The sequence below is a fragment of the Marmota flaviventris genome, chromosome 10, assembly GCF_047511675.1.
Source record: "Marmota flaviventris isolate mMarFla1 chromosome 10, mMarFla1.hap1, whole genome shotgun sequence".
NCBI lineage: Eukaryota > Metazoa > Chordata > Mammalia > Rodentia > Sciuridae > Marmota > Marmota flaviventris.
The window spans coordinates 41,836,562-41,849,413 of record NC_092507.1 but is presented as its reverse complement, the minus strand read 5'-3'; the positions used below and the strand labels follow the sequence as shown (position 1 = coordinate 41,849,413).

The window sequence follows — 12,852 nt, the reverse complement described above, 5'->3', positions numbered from 1 at the left end:
AGCAGCCCAAACCAGGACATTTCCAACTGCCCATTCTGCTCATTGTACCCTGGTACTAAAACTCTCTTACTTAAGCCAGTTTAGGTAGCTTTCACTTGTAATTGGTACTTGTAACCAAAATATCTCTGGTTGGTTGTTCGCCCAGGACTCAAAACAATAGTAATCCCGCTGGTTGTGGTGGGCGCACACCTATAATCCCAGCGGCTAGGGAGGCTGAGGCAGGAAGATCATGAGTTCAAAGCCAGCCTCAGCAATGGCAAGGCACTAAGCAACTCAGTGAGACCCTGTTTGTGGCTCAGTGGTTGAGGGCCCTGAGTGCCCCTGAGTTCAATCCCCCCAGTACCAAAAACAAACAAACAAAAAACCAGTAATCTTATTTTTGTTAAAGAGGCTGTATTAATTGGTGACAAAGAGACCCCCCAAATAGCAGGGACTTGAAAGAGAATTTTTAGATCACCTAACAGTACAGCATAGGACAGAACTGTTGGTGGCTTTGGGGTCTTCAACAAATAAAGGGTAGGAAATGAGGGGACAGGAAGCATATTCACTGAACACTCTTGAGTGTTCCACTACATGGGAGCCAAACACCGCCCTGCTAGAGTCTGTAAAGGGAGTTTGGGTGGACAACGGGAGACAGAAGCTAGCAACTCACTAATATTTTTGTGAGCCAATTTATTGAGCATTAAATTGGAAGGAGCATTACATTCAGTGAGAGGTGAGGCACTGGCCTCACTGTCACCCTCCATTATATTTGAGGCACAAACGGGAGGCGACTCAGGGAAGTAAGTGAATGTAGACAATGCTCGACTAATGAATGACATATTTTAAATGAAAGCATATCTATTGCATATATGTGTAAACAAAGGTCACACATCCCATTCAATCTCCATGCCACCACGAGGTAGTCACTGTCGCTATTCCTGTTTTTCGAATCAAAGCACAGACAAAAGCTTTGCCCCCAATCACAAGGAGGTGCAGAGCTTTTCCACCACCACCCTGGGCTAAGGACAGGGGCGCTGCGTCGGCCCGTAGGTGGAGCAGTTTGCAAGGCCTCGCCCGCCGCCGGAACTGCGCGTCTTCCGCGGAGCCCAGGCAACTGCGGAGCCAAGTAGCACCTTCCCAGCCCGCGCTATGCTGCGCGCTCTGACGCTCCTGCGCCCTTGGAGGCCCCTTGGGGTCCGCGGCTGCACCTCCGATGGGACTTCAGGGGGCCATGAAATCCAAGTGCGCGCCCTGGCGGGTCCCGACCAAGGTAAAAGCGGCGTCCGAGCGCGCGCCCAGGAGTCGGCCGGGCTCGGCCGGACTGAGACAGACGATCCCCGAGCTGCAAAAGCCAAAGCGACGTCCCGCGCACCCGCGGCTCGCGGGAAGACTACTAAGGCCTGTGGGCTCAGTGCTTTTGAGGACTGGATCTCAAATTGCCTGCCTCCCAGTCCAGGTTCTCTTAGTGGCTCAAGGCCGGCGAGGAGGATGCCCGGATTTCACTGGGATGGGACTTTGTCGGTCTCCTCAACTCCCCACTTGATGACCTCAGCCTCTGTGAGAGGGGGGAAGAGTCGCTTAGGGATAGCACTGGGTTAAAATACTGGATCGTTTTTTCCAGCCAAAGATCCTGGCAAGGTTCCGGGGGGCGGAGACGGCGGAGCCAATCCCGCTCGGCGTGCGGGGACTCGGGGAAGGGAGGTGCAGGGACAGGTCGCATGTTTTCCCTGCGCGCTTATTCTTCAAACTTTTGCTTCCCTCTGAAAGTTAACAGGTTGTTAGCAGATACCACCGTTGATTGCATGTTGTGTTCGGGTTTTGTGTGTTTGTTTCGGGTGCATTCCGTGAGCTGACCGTTGTCCTTAGTTCGCTGCGCTGAGCCATCCGGGTGAGATCCTTGTGGTGGCTTTGCTTCTCTTTAATCTCATCCCCTTCCACCGACATTTGATGAACTATTTGTGTCTGAGTTTTAATCTGTGCCATTAGCAGTACATTATACATCTCGTATTTCTTATTTATGCCCTGACACTGTTTTAAAAAGCTATTTTCCCACATAAATCTAGTTCCTTGCTGTTGTGCACAATTCCTTATGTGCATCCGCCACTTTTGATAGACACAAGGGCCACCAGCGTCCCACTGAATCAACTTTTTGACGAGGTAGGATTGCTGGACCTTAGAAATACCCCATATTCTCATGCTTGGTTCACTGACAGACTGGCAACAGTGCTTGCCTTGAGATATTTTTTATTCTTTTCCCCACTATCCAATTACAAAATTTTGGGGTTGGGGATGTGACTTAAGTGTTAGAACTTTTGCCTGGCATGCACGAGGCTCTAGGTTCATCCCCAGACCTGCACAAAACAAAACAAAAATGAGGCATAGAGGATTTAGCAATTAGAATCAGGTCTGATTACAAAGTCCGTTTGTTCTGAACCATGAGGTCATCACTGATTCTTCCAGTTACTCATTGATTCATCAAACAGATTTGTACATCAGTAAGTTGGATTTTTGGACTCACATGTAAATATTGGAATCCTTCCATCTAGAAGCAAATAACAAGAATCAGTCGATTAAGCCTTTGCCCCTGCCAGAGGGCTTATAGGAGGGTGAAAGTCAGGGACAGAGGAGAAAATGAAGCCAAGGAAAAAGTCATGGAGGAGATGTGAGGAAGAAATCACACATAGGAGAACTACCCAGAAAATGACTCAAGAGTCATTTGGTGTTCTTGTTAGAAGCCACAGCTCTGTCTTCACTGGGGCAGATGGCACCAGAGCATTGCCACATTGTACTTGTTGTCCTGGAAAATGGGAGTGGCTGGTTCACAGTTCTTCATCCTTCTTTAGCAGGTTTATTCTTTATAGTTCATGGAGTAATTCTACTCCAATCCTTACCTGGGCATTCAAGGTTCTCTGCCCCAGCCTGGTCTTTCCATCTTCCTTCATGGTTCTTTTTTTTTTTTTTTTTTTAACCTTGTGTGTGCCTTTGTGTGAGGGAGGGAGAGTACTGGGGATTGAACCCAGGGGCACCCTACTACTTAGCTACATCCACAACCCTTTTTCCTCAATCTTTTTATTTTCATTTTGAGACAGGGTGTTGCTAAGTTGTCATGGCTGACGTTGAACTTGAGATCCTCCTGCCTTAGCCTCCTGAGTTGCTGGGATTGCAGTGTGAACCACCACACCTGGCTCCAATGGGCTCATTTAAAGCTTTCCTGTCTCTGTGTTTTGTTCCAGCTGTGTCCAGAAGGTCCTGTCCCTTCCTTTCTGCCTCCATGAATCTTTCTGGAATTCCCCTGCCATGCTGCATGTCCCGCCTCCAGTTAAGTTTTGTGTGTCTGGGCTTGTCTTCTTCATAGGTAGTTAGCTTTTTTTGCAATTCTAGAGATCAAATCTATAGCCTCAAACCTGGGCAAACCTCTACAACAAAGCTTTACCCCATCAATTAGCACTTTGTGGGTGAGGTGTGCTAGCTGCATCCTGCTGTTACTTGAGCAAACACTCTTGTTTTCTAGACCTCAGTTTCCCCTTCTGTATAGTAAGAGGTTGTTAAACCAGTTGTTCTCCACACTACCTTCCAGTAATTTCTTTTGACCTGCCCATACACCATCCAGCCTGTGATCCAGGCCATCCAGACAGAAATGACCTTGGTCAGCTGCTCCGGAAATGTTCATGGTTTGGTAAGAGAAGACAGGCACACTGCAGAGCCACCCTCACTACTGGAGCAGAAAGGGCAATGTTCCTAGAATCCAGGCTGCACCAAGAAGGCAGGGACCATGGCTGAGTCCTGTTTCTCCAGAACCTGGCATGTGATACAGCAAATTGTTGCCAAGTGAATGAATGAAAGCCAAATACTCCTGCCTGGCCCCTCAGGGCTTCCAACTTGGAGTAGTCTTCCGTTAGGTCCCAGAGCTGCCCTAGTCCCAGGACATTTTGCCCTGCTTACTGCAGACTCAAACTCTGGCTAGACACTTAGGGACCTTTCTCTTTTAATCCTCATGACAATCTTTTAATTATTTCCCTTCACAGATCAGGACATTGAGGGTCTGAAGGTAAAGGGACTTATCCAAGGCCATGGAGCTGGTGCATCTGATCTGTGACTTGAGCTAAAGACTGATTTGGCAGTCAGGCTTGACATGGTGGGTGCACACCTGGAATCCCAGTGACTTGGGAGGCTGATGCAGGAGGATTGCAAGTTCAAGACCAGCTTCAACAGCTTAACGAGACCCTGTCTCAAAATTTAAAACAAATTAAAAGGACTCGGGGTATGGCTCAGTGGTAAAGTGCCTAGGTCCAATCCCCAGTAGCCAAAAAAAAAAAAACAAAAAAACAGTGATTTGGCAGTCAGTTTTCTGGGTACAACATAAAAATGGGAGAAGAGATAAAGTTAAAAGATGAGAGAGTCAGAGACAAAGGAAGGACAGAACAGGAAAGCAAAGCAGAGAGGGGAACATTTCTGTCAATGTTAGGACATGGTGACTAGATTAGTTTTCTGTTGCTCTATAACAAATGAACATGGGGTGTTCTCTGAAGAGAAGGGCAGATCAGCAGGCACAGGCCCCATGTCACAGGCTCTCCCTGTACACTGAATTCCTCCAGTTTTGGAAGGCACCCTGTTCTCCCTGCACCAGGTCCTCAGCTACGCTGCTCCCTCTGCTTGCAATGTGCTTCACTCCTGGACTGCCGCAGTCTGGCTGGGCACAATTCAGGAGCCACTTGTCAAAAGAAACGAACTTTATTTTTAGAACACACACGCCACACCACAGGAGCTCTTCAGGAAAACCTTCAGAGCCCAACTGCCACCACCGGCTTCCCACAAGCCTCTCAACCTCCCCCACTCCTCCTGCTCTTGAGGCTGATTGGCTGGGTCGTGTGGGCGAAGCCAAAAAAAGTCCCCCAATGAGCAGCTCTGTGGTCTGAAAGGGTAGGGAAACAGCCAAATGAGCATCACCGCAGAGGAGCCAATCAGTTGGCAGCTAGAAGTTTGCTGGGGCCGCTGTGAGCCAATCATCAGCTGGCAGCTGGAAGTTTCCTGGGGCCCCTTTCAGCTGTGGCTCTCAACATCTCCCCCTCTCTGTTTAAACAACAAGCATGTGGCTTAGGGACCGTGCCTGCCTTAGGTTGTCCAATACTACATATGGTCCTTACCCATTATCGGATGAGCTGACCTTAAGGCGTCAGCCTCCTGTCTTAGGTTGGTACCATTGAAATTGGATCTTACCCGTCATTGACTACCGGTCCAGCATACAGCCACACCTGTGGATAGGTCTTTGTACCAGCAGGGGGGTGAGGTTCTTTGCCTCACCTCTGTTGGCCCCCAAATTTTAGCTGAACGACCATCACAAGCAGAAGGGAGGAGGATACACCAAGCCAATTGACGGCTCCTTTTGGAAAAATTGTACCACCGATGACACCATCAGCAAAAATACCCCAACACTACCACAAGTCACTGCACCAACAGATAGTTCACAATGCATACAAGTGATACATAGTCCAGGCAAGTTCTGCAAGCAGTTCAGTGATGGCTATTGCAGAAGCTGTAGATTGGTTTTATCTTTGTCTTCACCAGCACTGGGATGAAGATAGGAATTCTGGCAATAATGGCTAAAGAAAAAAATTATGTAACATTCCAGAAGGCACTAAAAGAAAACAATTTTCTGAACAATTTACATTATCTTGAACAGAATTATTAAATATAATGAAAAGGAAAGGTGAAAGTAAACAAACAGAACTGTTAACCTCCTTTTTTGTTCCCATATTAAAACAATCCTCAACAGCTGTTTACCCAATTTAAATTAAACCATTTAAATCACGTGAATAAAAAAAAATATTTGGATCCATTTTTTTCATGAGCGCTCATCATATATGATATATGGACATTTGTACATACAAACATACAACATAAAACACAAGTGTGCACACAACACATAACATAATAGTAAAGGCCTTATAACTTTTTACAGGTGAAATCTCCATTGCAATGTTTAAAAACTCTATAGTCAAAAAATAGAACTGATCAGCAAAACATTAACCTAGGTCTGTATGAGCTCAAAAAACAAAATAGAACTTCATGATGTGGGAAAGGGTAATAATAAAATAGATATTGAAAAAAGCATCCTGGTTCTGTCACAGATGTAAGGATAGCCAAACTGGAGTTTTGGATATCAGCTGTTATGGATTTGAGCCAAATCATCTTTTTGGTCTGTAGAAATCGCTTTAGTTAATCTTTCTGAAATCCAAATCGACTGCTGTTCTCCCTGTGGAAACACACAAACAGACCCCCAACTCCAGACAATCACTGGGTCAGGACCTTAGTTAATCTCTCTGGAATCCAAATTGGCTGCTGTTCTCCCTGTGGAAACATACAAACAGACCCCCGACTCCAGACAATTACTGGGTCAGGACCTTTCCATTGTCCTGTTAGAATATCCTTCCAAAGTACCTTGGGCTTATGTACATTTTTTGGACACATATGCCTTTCCGCAGGACTAAGCCCTGATGAATCCAAATTTAAAAAGTTTAGAGTAAAAAGTGTCATTTTAAGTTTATCTTTGGGGAATATATACCCCTTCCCAATTCCTTCTTTTTGCTTTAATAAGTACATTTTAATAGTTTGATGAGCTCTTTCAACTATGCCTTGTCCCTGTGGATTGTTATATGAGTAATGCCAAATGATGAGCAAAATTGTTTAAAAGAGGTAGAAGTATAACCAGGGGCATTATCTGTTTTAAACTGTTTTGGAACGCCCACAGTGGCAAAATTTTGTAAGCAATGAGCTATAACATCTTTAGTTTTTTCTCCGGCATGAAGGGAGCCCATCAAAAATCCAGAAGAAGTATCAACTATAACGTGCAAATATTTTAATTTTCCAAATTCTGGCAAGTGTGTGACATCCATCTGCCAAATATGATTAGGTATCAGTCCTCTAGGATTGATTCCAAGATTAACTTGTGGTAAAAAGGTCACACAATTTTGACATTGTTTTATTATTTGTCTAGCTTGTTCCTTAGTTATTTTAAAACGCTTTTGTAAAGTATTAGCATTGACATGGAACTTTTTATGAAAATTTGTAGCTTCTTCTAGTGTAGAGAAAATATGTATGTCATGTGTAGTTTTATCTACTAAATCATTGCCCAAACTAAGGGCTCCAGGCAATCCTGTATGTGCCCTGATATGTCCTATAAAGAATGGATCTTTTCTATCCCAGATTAGACTTTGTATAGTGGAAAGCAAAGGGAAAACAGTAGAGGAAGGGGATATCCTACCAGCATCTTCAAGGGATACTATAGCATTAACTATATATTGACTATCGGAAAATAAATTAAATACAGAATCTTTAAACATCACAAAAGCTTGTAATACTGCATTAAGCCCTACCTTTTGAGCTGATTGTTTGGGTACTAAAAATGTAAAAGTTTGATCAGGTGTAACTATTGCTGCTGTACCATTATTTGACCCATCAGTGAATATATTTGGAGCATTCATGATAGGTGTTTTTCTTGTCATTTTTGGAAAAATTACAGGATGCAATGACCAAAAAGATAATAAAGGATTAGATGGTAAGTGGTTATCAAATAAAACGTTAGATTTGCACATGATTATTGCCCAAGTATTTAACTCATTAGCTAACTCATCAATTTGATTCATAGTATATGGAGTAATAATTTTATTGGGAGAAATTCCAAACACTCCCTTTGCTGCTTTTATTCCTTTGAGTATTAATTGTCCTTCAGCCTCAGGATACCTAGTAAGAATAGTGTTAGGAGAATAAGATAAGTGTATCCATAATAATGGACCTTCTTGCCAAAATACTCCTGTAGGAATATTTTTTGTTGGTAGTACAATAAATAATAAAGGCAAACTTACATCAATTCTATCCAAATGCATATTTTCCATATATGTTTCAATGATTTTTAATGCCTTTCTTGCTTGAGGCATTAACATTTGGGGCGAATTTGGATCTGATGGACCTTTTAGGATATCAAATAAAGGTCCCAACTCTCCTGTTGGTATACCTAGATAAGGCCTTATCCAATTTATGTCTCCTAATAACTTTTAAAAGTCGTTAAGTGATTTGAGTTGATCTACTCGTATTTGAATTTTTGGTGGACGGACCATGGTTGAGGATAATAGAACTCCTAAATAATTAATTGGAAAATTTAATTGTACTTTATCTATTGCTATCTCTAGATTATAATTTTTTAATAAGTTTGTAAGTGTGGCATAACATTCTAGCAATGTGTTTTTAGCTTTGTGTGCTAATAATACATCATCCATATAGTGAAATATTTGTAGTTCAGGATTTTGATTTCTAAGTGGCTGGATTACTTTGTTAACATAAATTTGACACCTAGTTGGGCTGTTAGTCATCCCTTGAGGGAGTACTTTCCATTCATATCTCTGATCAGGACCTTCATGATTCAGTGCAGGGATAGTAAATGCAAAACGTGGACTATCCTCAGGATGAATTGGAATTGAAAAAAAACAATCTTTAATATCTATAACTAAAACATACCAGGTTTTTGGTAAAGCAGACAATTGAGGAATCCCCGATTGAGCAGGTCCCATAATAACCATCTCATTATTAATGGCTCTTAAATCTTGCAATAATCTCCATTTACCAGATTTCTTTTTGATGACAAAAATGGGAGTATTATGGGGAGATACAGAAGGTTGTATATGTCCTTCCGCTAATTGTTGTTTGACCAGGTCATGGGCTGCTTGTATCTTTTCTTTAGTCAGGGGCCACTGAGGAACCCATACTGGTCTTTCTGATTTCCAAGTAATTTTTATTGTCTCAGTGGACCTTTCTGAAAATCCAACCCATGTCTGTCTGTTCCTTGATCTATTTGTATTGGTGCTGCTATACCTTGTTCTTGTTTTTCTAATCTTTTTCCTTTCCTAAAACCTTGTCTAGCCATAATAGTGGGTGCATTTTGATTTATGTTATTTGTTAATGTCAAACCTAACTGATCTAGGACATCTTGTCCCCATAAATTTACGGGAAGATGATTCAATACATATGGTTGTATAGTTCCTTCACATCCTTCAGGATCCTTCCAATCTAATACCATTGCACTTCTATGGGGATTAGTCGCCACTCCTAGGCCTCGAAGCGTTTGAGTGGCTTGTTGTAATGGCCAATGTTTTGGCCATTCTTGATGAGAGATGATGCTAAGGTCTGCACCTGTATCCATTAGCCCATTAAATTCATGTCCTTGAATATTTTGTTTTAGCATGGGGTGAGAATCTAAATTTAAAGAAAGCATAGCCCAATCTACACTTGTGGAGCCTAATCCCTTGGAACCTCTTTCTATAGTACGACTGGAAAATTTATCATGTAGGCTGGGTATTATTAGTAACTGTGCTATTCTATCTCCTGGTGAAATTACTGATATACCCTTTGGAGAACTGGCTATAATTTTTATTTCACCTTCATAATCGGGATCAATTACCTCAGGACTTATCATAAGTCCTTTTAGAGTAGAAGAACTGCGTCCCAATAATAAGCCTACTGTTCCTTTGGGAAGAGGTTCTTTTACCCCTGTGGGAATGATTTGAACTCCCATCTCTGGAGTTAGTACTGTTCTGGCAGAGGCGCAGATGTCTAATCCTGCACTTCCTCTGGTTTGTCTAGTGAGGGATTTAATGGACAATGTGTCCTGGGCACTACCCTGATGGGGTTGCTGGGTTCCTCCAGTGCTCCGTATATTTGTGGTCTTGGGCCCTGGAGCACTGGGCCCCCCTGTCCATTTTTTGGCAATGGAGCCCGATGCCTTTCTCCACGATATCGTGGATAGACACCTGGTCCTTGTTCGTTTTTTGATAATGGAGTACCCTCTATGGTGGTTTGAGAACGGTATTCATTAGCCCAATGTCTCCCTGTATGGCATCGTGGGCAAATACCCGGTATTCTACTCCTTTGATACCTAGTTTTGTTAAACCCTCCTCCTATGGGGCAATTCCTTTTAAAATGTCCTGTTTGTTCATAGTTGTAGCCTGTTCTTGGCCTGGCATCTAAAGCCTGTTTTAATGCAGCTGCCATGACTTGCCCTTGTTCATTAATGTCTCTACATAATTTAATATATGTGTTTAAATCTTCATGTTTCCATGGTCTAATGACTTCTCTGCACCAACGATTCACTTGCTCATAAGCCAGTTGTTTTATTAATGGCATTGCTTGTTCTGTATTCCCAAAAACTCTCGTAGCTGTTTGAATAAGCCTATCTACAAATTCAGCGTAAGATTCATTAGCTCCTTGTATTACCTTAGATAATTGACCTTGTAAACCTCCATGTCCTTGTAAAGTCTTCCATGCCCTAACCGCATCTGCAGCAATTTGTGCGTATATACGCCAGGATCATGTGCAATTTGTTGCTGCTGATCCTCATAAAAGCGAAACAAAACAAAAGAAGAATCTTAAAATGGCTACCCATCCTCTCGCCCTGCCCTCAGGGGCGAGCAGTTTACCTTATCACTTACCCTCATTTGTTCCCCCTGGGAGCCACCAAATGCCGCAGTCTGGCTGGGCACAATTCAGGAGCCACTTGTCAAAAGAAACAAACTTTATTTTTAGAACACACATGCCACACCACAGGAGCTCTTCAGGAAAACCTTCAAAGCCCAACTGCCACCACTGGCTTCCCACAAGCCTCTCAACCTCCCCCACTCCTCCTGCTCTTGAGGCTGATTGGCTGGGTCACATGGGCGGAGCCAAAAAAGTCCCCCAATGAGCAGCTCCGTGGTCTGAAAGGGCAGGGAAACAGCCCAATGAGCATCACCGCAGAGGAGCCAATCAGTTGGCAGCTAGAAGTTTGCTGGGGCCACTGTGAGCCAGTCATCAGCTGGCAGCTGGAAGTTTGCTGGCAGCTGGAAGTTTGCTGGGGCCCCTTTTGGCTGTGGCTCTCAACGCTGGACTGTCTGCACCCACCCTGACAACCAGCACTCATCCACATCCAATCACATATGTGCACTTACATGTGAATGCACATATGTGTACATGATGTACACACACTCATACACGCACATGTGCACTCAAACTTTTTGCCTGATTCCTATTCTTCCATCAGTTCTCAACTTAAAGGTCATTTTGACCTCTGGGGAATCAGCTGACCTACAATGGGGTTGCCTCTGCCCCTTAGGATGTCCCTTACCTGCTTATCCATTTTTTTCCCTATGAGTTCATATTACAAATAATAATTATTTACTATCTGTTTTCTCCGCTAGATTGTAAGTTCCATGAGTCTGTCCTGGTCTCTGGAATCAATGTCTCATACAGAAGCCAGTACATGTTAAATATAAACATGTACAGCTAGGTGAGGTTGTGCAACCTGTAATCCCAGCTACTTTGGGAGGCTGAGGCAGGAGGATTATGGTTTGAGGCCAGTTTCTACAATTTAATGAAATCCTGTCTCAAAAAATAAAAAGGGCTGGGGATGTAACTTGAGGGTAAAGAGCCTCTGGGTTCAATCCCTACTACTGCAAAAAAAAATTTTTTTTTTAAAAAGAAGAACTTTAAACTGGGTAGAGGAGGATTGCGAGTTCAAAGCCAGCCTCAGAAAAAGCAAGGTGCTAAGCAATTCAGTGAGATCCTGTCTCTAAATTAAAAAATACAAAATAGGGCTAGGGATATGGCTCGAGTGCCCCTGAGTATTAAAAAAAAAAAAAAGGAACTTTGACAAACTGGGTAGAAAAGAACCCAAGAAGGGTACCACCAGGAACAAATCTTTGTGTGAACTAGGAACTCCAGGGATGATGTGTCAGGGTAGGTTCATGGATTGTAACAGATGTACCAATCAGGTAGGGGATGCTGCTAGTGAGGGAACCGTGCCTAAGTGTGGACAGAGGAACATGGGCACTCTCTGCACTGCACTTTCTGCTCAATTTTTTTTTTAAACTGATCTTGCATATACCTTCTCTGGATGGTTCAAGAGACTGTAATGCTTTTTTCTTTCTTTCTTTTTTTTTTTTTAAGAGAGAGAGAGAATCTTCAACATTTACTTTTTAGTTTTCGGCAGACACAACATCTTTGTTTGTATGTGGTGCTGAGAATCAAACCCGGGCTGCATGCATGCCAGGCGAGCGCGCTACCGCTTGAGCCACATCCCCAGCCCTGCTCAATTTTATTGTAAACTGTAAAAGTGTTTAAGCTGAGTGTGGTGCACATACCTGTAATCCCAGTGACTTGGGAGCCTGGGGCAGGAGGATCACAAGTTCCAGGCCAACTGGGCAACTTAATTAGATTCCTCTGTCTCCAAATAAAAAATAAAAAGGACTGGGAATGTAACTAAGAGAGTCCCTGGATTCAATCTCCAGTATCAAAAACAAAAAACAAAAATCCCTCTGGGTTTAGTTGCTAATTTCTTGTGACAGAAGATCAGGTTGAGGAGCTGGGGTTGTGGTTCAGTGGTAGAGTGCTTGCCTAGCATGTGTGAGGCACTGGGTTTGATTCTCAGCACCATATATAAATAAATAAAATAAAAACCCATTGACAACTAAAAAAATATTTTTTAAAAAAAGCAGGTTGATTTGCCCTCATGAGCATGCAATCAGCAAAATCTAGACTTTGAGAAACCCTACTGTTTCCTCAACAAATAACTTTTGAGAGAAGGACCAAGCTAGAGGGAGACTCAGGATTCTACTAAGTTTTGAATGGACATTAAAATTTTTAAATTAGCACTGTTTAATTTGTGATGTCCAAGGAATCATACTTGGGCAAGGAAACTATAAAGAAATATATGGAAGTGATTACACAAAAGTTAGAAGAGTTACTTCTGGGGGGTCAAGGAGGGAGCTATGGCTGAGTCCGGGCACATGAGGGGTTGCTGAAATGGTTGGCACAATTCCAGTTCTTGATCCTGGGTGGTGATTATAA

At 43.1% G+C, this 12,852-nt stretch overlaps 1 protein-coding gene across 8 annotated transcripts in view; it reads left to right on the top strand.

The window, feature by feature from the left end:
* Positions 1-1,052: 1,052 nt before the first annotated feature.
* Positions 1,053-12,852, top strand: part of Echdc2 (enoyl-CoA hydratase domain containing 2) — a 56,736-nt gene continuing 44,936 nt past the window's right edge. For 3 of the 8 annotated variants that reach the window (XM_071617836.1, XM_071617838.1, XM_071617837.1), the window contains exon 1: positions 1,058-1,252. In XM_071617836.1, coding sequence (XP_071473937.1) covers positions 1,132-1,252 — 121 coding nt within the window. In that variant the 5' untranslated portion in view covers positions 1,058-1,131. Of the gene's footprint in view, positions 1,253-12,852 lie in introns of all 8 variants that reach the window. The other 5 variants (XM_071617835.1, XM_071617833.1, XM_071617839.1 and 2 more) reach the window with 4 other exon arrangements.